This window comes from Leptosomus discolor, chromosome 4 (genome assembly GCF_034619465.1).
Source record: "Leptosomus discolor isolate bLepDis1 chromosome 4, bLepDis1.hap2, whole genome shotgun sequence".
Lineage (NCBI taxonomy): Eukaryota > Metazoa > Chordata > Aves > Leptosomiformes > Leptosomidae > Leptosomus > Leptosomus discolor.
In genome coordinates this window covers 58749357-58765850 of record NC_141394.1, presented here as the reverse complement: position 1 = coordinate 58765850, position 16494 = coordinate 58749357, and the positions used below count along the sequence as shown (strand labels likewise).

General features: G+C 41.5%; 1 protein-coding gene across 1 annotated transcript; it reads right to left on the bottom strand.

Moving 5' to 3' along the window:
• Nucleotides 1-12821: 12821 nt before the first annotated feature.
• CXXC1 (CXXC finger protein 1) lies at nucleotides 12822-13887 on the bottom strand. The gene is given in 4 exon segments (XM_009955754.1): nucleotides 12822-13053; nucleotides 13055-13115; nucleotides 13118-13170; nucleotides 13172-13887. Coding segments are annotated over 4 exon segments (1062 nt in total).
• Between the last annotated feature and the right edge of the window lie 2607 nt (nucleotides 13888-16494).

Here is a 16494-nt window from a genome sequence, read left to right as displayed (position 1 = left end):
TATGCTACAGTCAAAAGATCTTTGATTTGCCTGTAACACCGTAGTTGATGACATTATGACTTTAGCTAGGAGGGTATCAAGTGAGGAAGGATTCGCTCTGAGAAAGACTGCAGTGATCACACATACCTGAATGTCTCCTTCAGTCAGTGAGCAGGTATTTTAACATTTCTACTAATGTTGAAAATTCCTATTCAGAACACAGGCTAATACTTTACCTAGAAATAATGACCCATGACAAAAAGACCCATGCTAAAAGTTCTTAAAGAAAAAGTCATTTACCCCACCAAAAGCAAATCTAAAAATGCATAGAACGCCCGTTTCATAAACTGTGCCAAAAAGTACTGCCTAAATATAGGAAGGTGGCATGAACAGTCAGCAATACTCAAAGCAAGATGAGCTAAATTTCTATTTGTAATGTAGAGATATATAATAGGCAGTCCTATCCTGAAAGAGTTAGATCTACTGACGCTGTGCACAGCAACAGAAAACGTAATCTGTTAAGGAGGATGATTTTTCAGGGAGTATCTGTCCTGGAGACCACGTACTGCACGATTGTGTGACATTCACACCTTGGATGTTTCCTTGTTTTCTTACTGTTAACCCCCCCAAAAATGTAATTAGTGCTGTGGACAGGCACCCTGTATTCTGTCTGTAGCATACTTGCAATATGTCCAATGCATCTGATAAGAAAGGGCTGCTGCAACCTGAAAAATACTGAGGACAAGCACACAAAGAAATTCCTCAGTCTACACAAGTATGATTTGAGAGCAAATTTGAGCGCACAAATTCTCAAATTCTACCCAAGTAAGATTGTCTACCCAAGATTTGAGACTGAATAATGGTGATATACAAGGAGAAAAACAAGTGACTACAGGAATTACTACATAGGAAACTCCCATACTAGGTTCTTCAAGCAATGTTCAGAGAGTTCCCTTTGGCTCAGCTGGCTGTCTGAAAAATTCAGTGGTGAAAATAACAAACAGAAAGTCAGTAGCTACATATAAAAAGAATTTCACAGCAGAGACAAAGACAGAATCCAGTTCTGTGGACAACTCAACCATCTTCATTCTGACACACTTCATCTTCTTCATCTTTCTGTACCTCTCCAAGTTTTCTAAGTAACTTTCAAGATCTATAGTTATTAAAGCAATAGGAAGAACCTCCTTCATTGCCACTCCCCAGGACCATTTTCCCCTGCATTTCACGTGCTTTGAGCAGCAGACAGTAAGCGAGGATTAGGGACTCATGCTAACAGCACAGTAAATCAGAAGGCTGAAAAGCATCTCAGTGAGACAGCGCCATCTGTCCCACACATTGAAAAAGGGGGCCTGTCAAAGAAGAGGTATGGTATGTAACAAAGGATCCATACAATGGGAGCTCAAACCACACCACAGAGAAAAAACCTGTTGTATCCCCTCCTTACTGAGGGTATTAAGGAACAGGTATATCTATAGAGAGTGATCAGAAGGGAGGAGCAATCTAGAAGACGAAGGAAAACTGCTTGAAAACAGTCTATAAGAAAGCAAAAGAGAAACATCAGGAATCTGGGAGAGTCAATGTCATTTTCTCACTGTCAGAGCTCCTGTGAGCAAGCCTGGAGTCTGGGGTAAATATAATCGAGGCTCAGTTCACCTGAAGGAGTACTTGGATCCTTTCCATCCACATTCAGAGAAGCTATTTTTCTTCTACACCAGCTTATTGGCAAAAAGCAAGAGTCAGATATTCCCTTGTAATTTACTGCATTGCAACACAACCGATATTTGATCACAAAAGATTAAGTGAAGGTCATATCATCCTTATGATATGACTTTGAAATCATACTAACATTCTTTTCAAAAACGAAAAAATTCATTCACTTCCTTTTTCCAAGCATTCTGTATTTAAGTATGTGGAACTTGATTTTAGCTATTCATTCCGTGGCATTCAAGTAGTTTATATTATTTCAATGCATTGCAGAACTTCCTGATTTTTCCTGTTCATGTCTCCCATTCAAAGAAACAGAGGAATCTATGTAGTAGGCATCCACTCCATTTTTGTACTGCCAGCTTTTGTGTCTGTATTAGTGTTATAAAGAAAACAAAATTGAATTCCTGAGATTGCATTTGAAACTACTTTCTAATAACATTTTTTTACATACACTTAACCAAGTACCATTAAGTTCAGCCTTGAGTCTAACCTGTAAAATTAATTTCACAGGTACCTGACGAATACCTTCAGTGTAGTACCAACTCTCCTCTTTGCTCTTCAATTTAATGCCAGGTTAACAGGCTGCTTAATGAAAACAAGGAGTCTGCACAATCAGTTACAGCTGAGTCATTTGTGTGGAGAGGGGAGAGAAAAGTAACTTGTGAGTTTTTCAACCAGCCTTCGTTTGTTAAAAAGAAAGGTGATTCTTTTTGTCTTTTGCTACATAGCCAGCACTTTACTTTCAATTTTATATGAAGGTCATTTCAAGTTTAAGGGGATCACTTTTTTAGTGCTTTTATAGACATTTTAAAGTGTGTGAAGAGTTGGACAAGTACTGAAGATTGAAAACACTTTATGACCCTGTAAATGAGTTTGGTAGGAAATAGGAGACAATTCATAGCAAAAATAGCTGGTAACAACCGGGAAACAAAAGCACCTAGATTAAATAGCCCTTGGACTAGCTTGTTCATGGACATTTGTGTTGCTGTAGGACCCATCTTCAGGACCAATCTGAATTTGGATGTGTTTGCAGTTTTCAGGGCTTATATTGAGAGATGCTCAAGCCTAGGCTTCAGTTGCAAGATGTAAAAAGCAATAGCTTAAAGCTTGAACACAGGTTCAGTCTGAGGTTTAATATGCAAATATAAACCCTGATTCTTTTCACAGAATTTAATCAATTCAGAACCTTCTGTTTAAACTGTTGATTTTGCTTGTTTCAGTTAGCATCCTGGTCTCTGCTGCTAGCTCTCATATTCTAGAACATCTTTTATTTCTGATGTTTTCCAGCAGTGCTATGTATTTCTTGCTAGTTATACCTTCAACAGCCAAACACCACTGAAATGTATTTTAGCATACAAATCGAGTTCCAACACATACTGCTTTAGTTAACATTCAACAGTTACCAGAGAGGAGAAATACAAGCAAGCAGAAAGAATCTTTTCTCCTTCTAAATCCTGACCTTTCATTTTTTGTTCTCCCTCAGTGCCTAACAAGTACAATGTAAAAAGCAGTCACTAACTTTCCAAAAGACCTCATCTTAATAATTAAAGTGCCATTCAGAGTGTCCTGGTCTTAGACTCTCCACAGCCTGACGAGTTTCAGACCCATCCACTACCAAGCAGATGTGTTACTCTCAGAGCTGCATGCTAAGCAGTGGCATCCAAGAGGGAAGAAAGGAAAACACAGGAACTAAGTTTACCTCCTATATGACAAGTGCTTTACCCACAAAATGTGAAAGCACCACCACTACTCTTTCCTTCCACTACGTTTTAAAATAAACCAGTGAGCCCTGTTCATCTGGAGGTGAATGGCTGCAGATGCCTAATCTAAGGTGTCATTTTGGGATCTCAGAGGGGTGGAGGTGCTTTCTCAAAAGCCCTTCTGCTCTACAGAGAACAGCAAGGTTTCAAACACACTTTTTGTACTTTTTGTTTTACTAGCTATAAGAGATTTGGCATGAAGGTTTTATCTTCTGCCCACAGCCCAACCTTAAGTGCCAGCATACCACATTTGAGAACCTAATCAGTTAACAGAGGGAATAAATAATTCTGGAGGTCAAGAGCCTGAAATTTATACCTTGTAATGTATCAATCATAGCTAACACTTTCCTTCAGGTTTTTCAGGAATCAGACCAGTTACGTTTTCAGCTCTACTTTATGTGTCGAAATAATGACAAAAGGATTTCAAATAGCGATTACCCACTGCAAATTTAATCTCTTTTGGTGTAATACAGAAAAACTGACACTATGCCTTCACATGTAAACAAGCTCATTTCACTTATAATCGGTGTCAGAAATTAAATAAAAATTACCCAAGGCAATGAGGTACTACAATTTACTGACTCATTGTCTCCACTAGCATTCAGAAGCCATGCCAGTGTTTTCACAAAATATAACATTTTTCTTCTGTACTAAAAGAATGTTTGTATGTCTATTTACTTAATTTACAGATTTATTTGAACATGCTACATTATAAGATCTGCTAGTATGATGTTGAAGTATCAACATTTCATGTGAGTCCCTTCTTCATATTTACTTTAGAAATTACGAGAAGAGAAAACCTACTTGGGTAAAATTCCCTAGTGCTTCCCAAGAGTCACAGGGTGTAAGACCTTCAACAGCACAAAATGAAGTTCAGATATAGAGAAAAGAGGCAAATTTCTATGAATCTGATTTTCATCATTATAACTTAGGTAAACTGGACAGATATTTCTAGCTTAGCACACTGGCATTGGTATAATGAAGCTAGAACAATTACAATATGATATTAAAAAAGAAAATTATCTTGTTCGTATTGGAACAAAGACGAATAAAATATCGTCAGCTCTAGGTACAGTGTAGCACAGATGTCAGAGACACATCTTTCATACAGCATAAGAACTTCACTTTACAGTCTTTAAACTTAATTAATTCACAAATTTGGTTTAGAACCTGCTTTTTAGATAGCGTCAAACAGATGTAATGAATGAAATGACCTCTCTGAAGTATATCTGTTTTGCACTAAAGATCAGGTTTGCTTGATTCTTCTTTATCTTTTAAAATTTCCTTTAAAGTTACAAGTTAGGTCATTAACTGTTTAAAATAAAAAGTATAATGTAAGTCTACTCCACTTGCATCATCTACTGTGCTAAAACAAGTGGTCTGCACTCCTCATCTTCATACCATAATATCCAACATATGAAAATACTCCATTAGAAATATATACAAGCTAAAGAAACCTCAACTTTTTCAGTAAATCATATTTACACTATCAGGTTATATATAAAATCAACCAGCCACAAACAGCTTAAGTATAAATTTGTAGCTGCTTGAAAACATTGTGTATACTTCTGTGTGTATAGTTGTACTTAACACATTAAGTACCAAGGCAATTCAGACATAAATGAGTACTATTATCCACAGATTTTTCTACTTGTCAGATACTATCTGAATAAGCACACACAAACGTTTAACTCTAGAATCATAGAAAACAGGGCTTGAAAGGACCTTAGGCAATCATAAATTGTGCCCTGAAAAGAAATAACTATACATGGATTCTTAAAAATCACCAGTGATATTCTCTAACTCATCTCATTCCCTGTAATTATTGTAGCATCTATCAACTTGATTTTGGATTTTAATGCATATATACGTGAAGAGTGTAAACATGCATATGTGCCTGAGCACAGCTGGTGAGGAAAGATTCTGATAGAAACGCTCTTGATTTAATGAAGTTCCCAGTTCTTCAATCTACTGGAGAAGGAATCCTCTTTCCCAGTCCGTGGGATGACTGTTTATGTTCCCTGCAAGGATTTTGGCAGGACTCATTTGTATGAAATCTACTGCACAAATGCAGGCTTGTGCTATCATACCTTACTTGTCCTCTTCTATTTGCTTCTTTCAGGTGCTATTTAGTCACATCAGTTAAATCTGGAAAGAAGTGACCAGGATTTTAAAACTTACAGAAACCTCTGGTTTTATGTGTTTCTCCAATCAAAATCAAAAGCTGCATTGATCAGCTATAAATGCTGTTATGTCATTTTTGCATAGCTCACTTGACAGTCACAAGCAGAGTAGTTACCTGTCAGCACAACTGAAGACAATTCATGTTATTTTGGTATTTAACACTTTGTCATGTCACAACAGAATTCCAAGAAAATGCCCTAAGAGGGCCTGGTACCCTTCAGGACTGAAATCCAGCTTTTCTGTATTCAGTGACCTAGACAGAATACCCAAGCAAAAGAACTCTTAATTGTTTGGGTTTTTTTTTTCATTAAAGTTCCCCAGGAGTCCAAAATTGTACTTCTGTATCTCCCCAGGTTTACCTCAGTCACCACAGGCATTTGTAGAACCATCAAATATTTAGATGCTCAAGGATCTCTTAGGCCAATCCAACATGTTCTCTGAACAGTAACCCTACAAAAATAGCAGCAGGTTTTTGGAGTGTTTTTAGTTAAATGGTGACAGTGCTGCTCCCTTTATGTGATACTCACTTATCAGTACTTTAATAAGCCAAATATAATTTCCTTGTTGCCCAAAGGTATACCAACTCACAACTGTCGCATCTCAAAAAAGTGCAAGTGTAATGATGTGGCACTCTGCTGTACTTGACAGAAAAGGCACTGAAAAATCCGACCATTTATTTTTGGTGCCTAAATAACAGACCCGTTTCAATAGCTTGACTGAGCTCATTTAAACCTGATTTTATAAATTTCGTTTCAGATCCACACATCTAGAGAAACAATTGTGCATTTAAGATTTACGGTTTAGTCAGCATAGGCATTTCGTCCCCCAGAAGAAATCCCACTTTCCCTGGAAGAACCCTTGTTGAGTGAATGTGCAGTATTTCAGCAGCATATAATACCTCATTGCAGGAGTTCTTGGAAATTGTCTCTGAAGGTTATATTTCATCCTCAAAACTCATTCTCTACACAGAAATCCTATGAAAAATACTGCATTCATGAGAAAGGTCAAACCAACTGTATCCTGAAGAAATTCTTTTTTATTGTTAAATTTTGCTTAATCACAGCAAAACCTAATTTTGCCTATTAAAAAAATCCTGCATTATTCAGTACTCTGTACAGGATTTTCTACAAAGAGACATGCTTCTACACTCAAACACCTAACACATATTTGAGGTGAAAGAATAATCATTAAAGTCTTCCACTGTGTTAATGGAAAGAGAGAAGCATTTCTAGATCACTTTCATTTGGTGATCCAGAATTTATGGAACCTAAAGTGTCTGTGCTCTTAACTTTGAATCCTAATTTAGTGAAGTGAGTTTGGCCTTTGGCTCCTCAAGCGCACTCCATAACCCCAAGTGTGTACCTTAAAATACTTCATGTGTCAGCTGAGGCAGCAGATAGCAATGCTGAGGACATGTGTTTCAAATCTTACCATTTTCTGGGCATGTCCTGGTTATGTCTATCTCAGCGCAAGTCTTAAGCCTGTATTCCAGGCTAAATAAAAAGCAATGGCCAGATTTTTTACCTGCTGAAATCAATGTCAGTGTGGCTGAAACACTCACCTAAGACAAAGATCACCCAGCTTTAACTCCTTACAAGAAATTGTTGCAGAGAACAAAACATATTTCCAGCTTTCCCATAAGGTTTTCCAAGTATCTTAGTTCAATTTTAATGGCAAACTACAGATTTCAGGGGTGAAGCAGGAGGTAGGTTTAAACACAATCTGCATAAACCACAGTTGACACAAAAAGTAAAATCCAGCATCTCTGCCTAAGATCAGGGGCAGCTCCTACCTTAGGGCCAATCCAACAGAACTGTTCAAAACCTCACTGATACTTTTGTGATTTTGTGCCACTAGTGTCATGAACAACACAGTGAAAGTAACTTGTAATATCAATGCAAGATATAGAAGTGGGAACAATGTGCAATGTGTAGTCACTTGCCACATATAACAGGTTTCCATACCCGTCTTTCCATTAATGCTCACATTAATACAGCTTTCAGTAGCGCATTACAGACTTCTTGTGAAGAGTAAATCTTAGTGGGAATGTCTCTGGAAATACAGGCTAAGTAAAAACAACAAAAAAAGGCAGGGGGACACGTAGCAAAAATTACAAGAACTTTCAATTTTCAAAAGTACATTTCGTGGGTTGAACCCACCCAGCCAGCAACAAAGCCCCTCGCAGCCACTCGCTCACCCCTACCCCGTCCCTGAGGGATGGGGGAGGAGAAAATACATCCAAAAGGCTCCAGGGTCGAGACAAAGGCCAGGGAGGGCTCACTCACAAGTCATGGTCACAGGCAAAAGACAGACTCGACTTGTGGAAAACATCGATTTAATAAACAACCACCACCACCAAGGATAACAAGAGATATAACCAGGTCTTAGAAACACACCTTGCCTCCCCACCCCTCCCTTCTTCCCGGGCTCAGCTCTGCTCCCTCTTCTCCCCCAGCAGCGCAGGGGGCAGGGAACAGGGGTTACAGTCCGTCCAACATAAAGTATCTCTGCTGCTTCTTCCTCCTCAGGGAGAGAGGTCTTCACAGTCCTACCCTGCCCCACCGCAGGGTCCCTCTCACAGCAGACAGCCCTCCGTGAACTGCTGCAATGTGAGTCCTTCCCGCAGGGCCGCAGCTCCCCACAAACTGCCCCAGTGTGGGTCCCTCCCGGGGCTGCCGCCCTCCCAGCGACAGCCTGCTTCGGGCCCGGCCCCTGCTCTGACCTGGGGTCCTCCACGGGCTGCAGGCCAACATCTGGGACAACCTGATCTCCATGCTCTGCCGCGGGCCAGCCCACCAGCTTACCACGGGCCACAGGGGAACCTTTGCTCTAACACAGCTCCCCTTCTCCTACTTCACTCACCTGGCTGTCTTGGCTGTTTCTCTCACATCCCCTTCCTCTCTTCCTCTCACAAACAAACACTCACAAACAAAGAACTCGATCAATAGGTTCTTTCACTCTTAAATATTTATTCGCAGAGGTGCCATAGATGTGGCCTTGGCCAGAGGCAGATCTGATTCGGAGCGAGGTGAGCTTCTCAAAGCCTCTTACAGGAGCTGCCTCTTAGAGAAGCCACCTCTGTAGCCCCTTTCCCTGCTACCAAAACCCAGCCGGACACCAACCCACCACAGTACAGCAAGATTTTGTTTTCTTAGTACTGCTTTGATAGCAAATACTCTAAACTGTTAATGTTTTCTATGATACTGTTCTCCTAAATCTCTGGTGCATTATACACAGACATGCATAAACACAAGCTTACTGCAAAATACTCCATGGAGACCCCCAGAAACCAAGCAGCATTAGAGCTGCTACTGGTTTAGTCCCTTGATGGAGCAGGGAATTTGACCAATGGCTCAGCCTACAGTTAGGTGGGGAAAGAAAGAAAAAAAGTCCCCAGCTACAAATGTAAAATATCCAGAGATGGGCTGTGAAAGGAAAATGGAGTATACTAGAATGACTCTTCTCAGTGAGGGAGGTGAGGAAGACAAAGGGTGGCTTGTCTAAGTCACAGCTGAGGGTTGAGAGAGAGGGAAAGCCCAGAGCTATAAAGGAAATAACGATAGGGAGGAGCTGTCAAAGGAAATTGGGGATTTAAAAATAAATAGCATTTTGTTTCTGGATGAATCAGAGGGTCCTGGCTCTCTATGGCTAAGCCATAGGGAGAGGGAATGCTTGCAGCTATGACATGGCTGAAGACTGGAAAGAATTACATATGAGCAGGCGAGGGTTGATGCTAGAACTCTCTAGTGGAGAATATTTGGTTCCTGGAGGGAGAGGGATGTCCTGTGGTATGATAAACTACATATGGTTAGAGATGGGGTTCAGAGCAAGAGAGAGCACACAGCTACAGCAGAAGACTCTGGAAAGGGGCTGCCTTTCTGGAAAAGGAGACAGAAAGCTGTCAGAAGAATATCCCTGAGGAATTTTTAGCCTTAGGAAGGGCAAAGGTACATTACCCAAGGCTCAGCATAACATTTGGGTTGAGGGAAAGAATAAACTCAGAACTACATTTGCAGGAGGGTTGTAGAGTGCCTGGCAGTAAGATAATTTGGGACATATTTAAAGGAAGGAGAAAGGGCACGGGCTTCCTCTGTGGTAGGGCAGGAGTGGTGAACCTGACCATCACCTGATTAATCTACAACCATTTCTGAGAAATAAGAAACTTTTTAGGTAACCATACATTTTGTCAATGAAGAGACAATTTACCTTAACTAAATAGTATGCTGTATCTGGGATTGATCCAATTTAAGTTTTTTCTTGAACCACAATATGATTTATAATACTACAGATGAATCACCATTTAAAATCCTTTCTCTCTAGTGATTTTAGATAAAATACACAAAAATTACAATTTTCACTGCTGTCAATGTATCTTCTTCCTATAGAGCTTTGCTATTGCCATCTGAACATCACTGGGTTACTAATTAATTGTCTTCTGTCTTTTAAAAGTGATGTTTTGCCACATAAAGACAGTGATAAATTTTAGACTGTGATTGCTAGGATTTTGGGAAATTACTTTGGCAATTTGGCAAAATAGCAAAGCAACTTGGCAGTGTCAATCCCTGAATCAGTAGTAAAGTGACTCAGGCGTCTCACTTCCTTTTTGAAAAGGCAGTGCAGACTATTAATTTGTTGGTGCTACAAGTTCTGAGTGCTCATGCGTATGGGAAGAACATTCAGGTGCACTGATTATATTCCTGATGACAGCATAACATTTTAGCGCTATTCAGAGCATAGAAGTGATCTGAACTAAATTTCGCTCATAAAAACCTCTATGTATTCTTTTAATAGTCAATAAGTCAATAAATGAGTAGGAAGGACTACTCTTTATTCTCTTTCTGGACCTGAATTCAAAAGGTTACAAAATGCATTAAGTTTGTGCTTTGTTTTGACTTCTAGTTCAACTGAAGAATGGAAATTTATGAAAAAAAGTTTTAAGCATTTTTCTGTTTCTTACCAGGAATACCAGCTGAGTACTACTATTCAGAAATGGAAAACTGCAATCCTTTGTAGTCTCAAAATGGCTACAGAGTAACTTTTCCTACAATTTAAGAAGTTATTATCATTCTCTTGTGGATTTGACTTCAATGTCTTGGGAATAAAAATACAGTTTTATTGTATGTATTTTTAACAAGTTTTGATTGCTACTAAAAGCAGTTGTGTATCTCCAACTCCGGAAGGCACCAACAGATGTAGGAAAATAAAATTACATAAAACAAATATATGATTCTTAGCATCTATTATACTCGTCTACTTACGATTATTTAGACTTTCAACAGCTTCAATGAAAATGGAGCAACTTCTGAAATTTTACCATTGAAGTCAAAGCAGATTCAGGCAGATACAGGAAATTCCACTTTGGATCAAGCTATGTACTAGAAAAATACTAAATTATACTGTAGATTCTTAAGTGAATTAGTTTAGATCATTCACCTCTTTGGAACTGATTTTTCTAATTTTGATAATATGGAAAGCCTACAATTGATATTTTCTAAAGGAACAAAGACCTGTATTTAATTCCCTTAAAGAACTCTTTCAGACTGAAGACCGAGAATAAAGAAACAAATTAATCTGTTCTCATTGATTACATTTTGACTTTTCTCCTGGAATAATATTTCTATGAGCTTTTAAATCTGCATCTTTTGGTTTCCAACTGAATTTTCTTTGGATCATGAATGTGAAGGTTGATAGAAATTTATTACATATTTTAATACTTGCACACCTTCCAATTTGATGAAAGTTCAGAAAATCTTTGGTTAGAAAAATCTACAGATAGCAGGCATTTTTCAAACACAATGAAAGTGACAGTGCAAGAGCAAGCAGGGAAAAAAATTGATCTAAGCATAAAAAAAGTGCCTAGTAACTTTAGTTGAATGATTAATAGGGCATCACAGAACTTCAACAACAGACATTTATTAATGATGAGGGAAATGGAAATGCCAAACAGAAAAGTGAAAGGAATACTAACTCTTGATAGTAGAGCTGTGCCAGGAGACAGGGAGGACATAAGGGAGCCCTGCCAGGAGATAGGAAGGACATATGGAAGCTGCTGAAGTAGTGACACATCTGTCATTATAAATGTTAGAGGACGTTTGGATTGTGGGTAAGGACAGATTAATGTTCAGAGCAGAAAAAGCTGTTCGACTAATGTAAGGCAAGGCAGCCTGAGAGCTGTGTATTCAGAGGAGTTTGGCACATGAACTATAACAAAAAAATACTCAAAGATAGAAATGCCCTTGGGGTGGATCCTGCATTTCATTTCTCAATGAGTAGGGTCTAAGGTAATCCATTTAGAGATGCTCTTAGCAGGGCCAAACTTAAGTTAGGTAAAGACAGAGAGAAAGTACAGTCTTCTCTCCTTTTTTGGATTGGAAGAGCTGTTCTCTCCACAGTGTTTTCCTCCTATGTTCTACTTCATCTTAATCACTGATTGGAAGGAATAAATTAAGGTTTGCTAAAAGATACAAACTTATAAAGGAAAAGTGCAAGATTCACTCAGGTCACACCCTGGTTCCTGGCAGCACAGGACAGAACTGCAGGATTTAGAAAGGAAAGGTGTCTGTGTCCAGACAGCCTTTAGCTCATCCACAGAGCTCCAATATTCACCTTGAATGGATGAAAGTTGGGCTCGACACAGGACATTCTACCACAGGTTTTCAGGCACAGCATGTACCTAGTTCAGTGCCGAGGATGAATACATGCATCACGCAAGGCCACTAACACTCAATCCCCTACAATTTCTAAACCTTCTATCAGTGTTCAACATCCTCAAGTTTGATGGCAAAGGTATTATTAAAAGTTGTCATAGACAGGAAGTAGATCTCAATGCAGTTAAAGGTTTCATGAAATTTTAGGGGCTTTTTGCATGTTGTATCCTTCATGTTTGGGACACCCAGTGTGAAGTCAGGGTGTCGATTTTGGTTGTTAGTAATAGGTTGTGCGGCCCATAGCCCTTTCTTCATGGTTCATAAGGGAAGTAGGATCATAGAATCATTAGGTTTAAAAAGACCTTTGAGATCATCAAGTCCAACCATCAAACTGTGACCACCGAGCCTACATCTTCTTTTTTTCCATTGACACCCATTTTATTGGGGAAGGGACATATGGGAGAGATTGGTGTTCGGAGGGGACCCAGGCATCTGGAAGGGTACCCAGATGACCAAGGGGGAAACCAGGCATCCGGGGGCAGGATCAGCAGTCAGAGCACAGCTGGGTGGTGAGGGGGTCATGCTGGATGGCCTGGTGCAGCATGAGGGCCAGCAGCCCCGCCTGGTTGGTCATAGCAGGCCAGACATTGCATTCTTGCTCAAAGAGCTTGTCGAGCTTGTACCACAGGGGGACATGCTTTGGGTCCACCTCAGCGTGGCACAGCTTCTGCCAGCAGTATTGTCAGTGGCACTTCCACTTCGGGATGCTGCAGAATTCCCGTTGGCTTGAAGGTGTCCCTCACCAGCAAGCACCCACACACCTCATCCACCAGCACCTTGGGTCTTGTGAGTGCTCGGGGCACAGCACCTGCAGCTGCTTGCAGTAGGTTTTTCTCCGAGTTGTAGATGTTGCAGAAGAGGCAGGTGGCTCCCTCAATGTGGGTGCGGTACTTGGAGCTGAAGGAGGTCTGACCCTTGTATTTAGCATAGCAGTGCTCCATGTAGCGCAGGGACACCGTGGGGTTGAAGGGGTGGCTGCAGGAGACACAGAAGATGTGCAAGTCTGTGTCCTCACTGTCACCCTCCATGCTGTCCTTATGCTTGTGGGGCGGGTGCCCTTTGGAATGGGCAATCAGCCCCTCCAGCTCATGGAAGTGCTGCTCCATCTCCTGCAGATGGAGCCGGGCCTGGTGCTGCTCCTGCTGGATCTGCCTCAGCAGCCGCTTCCCATGTTCGTCCTCCATGCAGGCGATCTGCTGCCACTGCTGGATCGGCTGTGGAAGGATCTCGTAGATATGGCTGGTGGCCAGCTTGACGCCGCAGCCCTTGCTGCAGTAGTTGGAGGGGCACCTGGCAGGGCGGGTGCAGCCAGGGTCCAGGCACTGCGCCAGTCCAGTGGGGTTGTGGGCCCCAGGGCGCTCCAGGTGCCGGCTGTGCTGATGTTGCCACAGGTGCTGCTGGTGCTGCTCCTCCCTGGGGCACCGGGAGAGCTCCAGCCCATGATTGAAGTCAAAGTTGCCGATGTCCCGGACGGGGCCCAGGAACCGGCTGTCCCGGACGGGGCCCAGGAACCGGCTCAACTCATTCTTGCAGCTAAATATCTCTCCCATGGGGCTCTGGTAGTAGGTATCTAATAAATGGTCCTATTATATAGGTCTGGTTACTTTGTGTTAACAATGCAAGCCTCCCTAAGGACTGCATCCTTGAGGAGGAACTGAAAGAGTGATGAGAAGGGAACATACTGCCTCAGAAGGCATGAGAGATGGATGGGCAGGGCACAAGCAATGCAGGAGGTCCCTGGAATAGTTTGATGATAGCTTCCTTCTCCAAGTGGTAGAGCAGCCAGTGAGGAGTGGTGCTATAATGGACCTTGTTCTCACGAAGATGGAGGGGCTGGTGGAGATTGTGAAGGTCAAGGGCAGCCTTGCCTGCAGTGACCACGAGATGGTGGAGTTCAAGATCCTTATGGCAGCGAGGAGGGTGCACAGCAAGCCTAGACTTCAAGAGAGCAAACTTTGGCCTCTTCAGGTATCTGCAGTGGGATACAGCCCTGGAGGGAAGAGGGGCCTAAGATAGCTGGTGAATATGCAAGGACCACCTCCTCTGAGCACAGGAGCGATGCATCCCAACAAAGAGGAAGTCAGACAAAAATGCCAGTAGGCCTCCATGGATGAACAAGTTGCTCCTGGACAAACAAACACAAAAAGGAAGTCTACAGAGAGTGGAAGGAAGGACAGGTAACCTGGGAGGAATGCAGAGAAATCGTTCAAGCAGCCAGGGATCAGGTCAGGAAAGCCAAGGCCCTGATCAGATTAAACCTGTCCAGGGACATCAAGGGCAACAAGAAATACTTCAATAGGCATGTCAGTGAGAAAAGGAAGACTAGGAATAACACAGGCCCTCTCTGGAAAGAAAAGGGAGACCTGGTTACCCCGGATATGGAGAAGGCTGAGGCAGTCAATGAGGTTTTTGCCTCAGTTGTGGTTGCCCGCTCCCTGGAAGTGTTTAAGGCCAAGTTGGGTGGTGCTTTGAGCAACCTGGTCTAGTGGATGCTGTCCCTTCCCATGGCAGGGGGGTTGGACTAGATGATATTTATGGTCTTTTCTAACCCAAAACATTATATGATTCTATTATCGAAGAAGCATGAAGTCATCAAAATCTGTGGTAACTGGGTAAAAGTAAATGCAGCAGGGTGAGATCACAAACACCAACTTAACTGAAACCCCCTACTCACTATTGCCCACCCTTCTCTGAGCATACGTTGTAAATTACAAGTGTACTCTGACTTTAAAGAGCGACAGGCAACGCAGAAGCAATCAAATTGGGACTGTAAATTTGGGCAGGTTTATTTGTAATCTGTATCAAGTTCAATGGACTGTTGCTCCTGTACCCAGTGAAGCTACCTTTGTGGAATACCACCTAGCTTCCAGCTCTGCACCTGTAAATAAAGTAATTCCTTGACACTGTGTGTGCCTTGGTTTTGCATACCAGGTGAAAGATCCCACTTTTAGGGACAACATTTTGATGCAGCTGTGGGTAGCCCTGGATTTGCAGAGGACTTCCCACCGTTTCCAGCTGGGCCCCATGGCGAGGCACTCCAACCAGTCCTCCACCATATTGCCCAGGTGGCAGGGCTATGGCCTGCTGTTGCAGTGCTGTCCCTGGAGACCACAGGAACTTACTACCACTTGAAAACAGGCTGATGTCTACACAAGCAAGACTAACAGATTTGGCTGGCTTACCACACACTAAGACCTATATTAAATTTTGGCCTTCACATCACTGTTTCTTTGCTTTTGCCAAAAACTTCTTGTCCCCCCTCATGATTTTGTGATTTGTTTAAACCAGAAATTACTCAGGAGATCAGTAAGAACTCGTGCCTCTTTGTCCTGGTTTGGCTGGGATATTGTCACCCAGCCATGCTAGGCAGACCATAGGAGTTTCAAGTAAGCCAGGGCAGGTGCCCTGAGTTAGCTACAGGTGTAGCCCGTCCCATAACATCATGGTCATTATAAAAGGGCAGGTTTGCTAAGGAAAGGAAATTCTTGCTGGAGTCCTTGTTGGGGTTCCTTCTGCTTCTGAGGACTGTGAGAGCCAGACATTCTAGTCTAACTGTATATATTGTATTTGTTTTGTAATTTCTTAAATCTGTCCTTGCTTCCATCCTCAGATCTCCTGTCCTTTTCCCAATTCCTCTTCTCATCTGGGGAGGGGTCATCAGATGATAGAGTAATTTCTTCAGTTTAGCCCCAGATATGGGCTAAATGTAGACACTCTCCAATTCTTGTTATCTACCAGTATACTAATAGTTTAGGTAATGTAGTCATTTAGCAGACTTATCTTGGCACACTGGCATGCAGAAATTAGATAATTCTGGATTCATCTCCTTATAAAGTACAATGCAGATGCTTTAGTCAACTTACCAGAGACACTTAAGTCACTTCAGACCTCAGTCACCTCAACTGCAACTGTCATTCATTTCAGGCAGTGTCTTCTGTGACAGAAAAAAAGACGGAATGCCATTCTTAGGAGTGCTAGAATTTATATTGACGAACCTTTTGTATACACAACAATTTTAGACTTTGGATGGCTTGAACCTTCTTGGTATTTGTAAGAATAAAGCAATCATTTAATCCTTGATAATTATTTGTATCCTTTTACTGGAATTGGAATGGATAATTGATATTTATGATTATATATTAAATATGAAAAAGTTA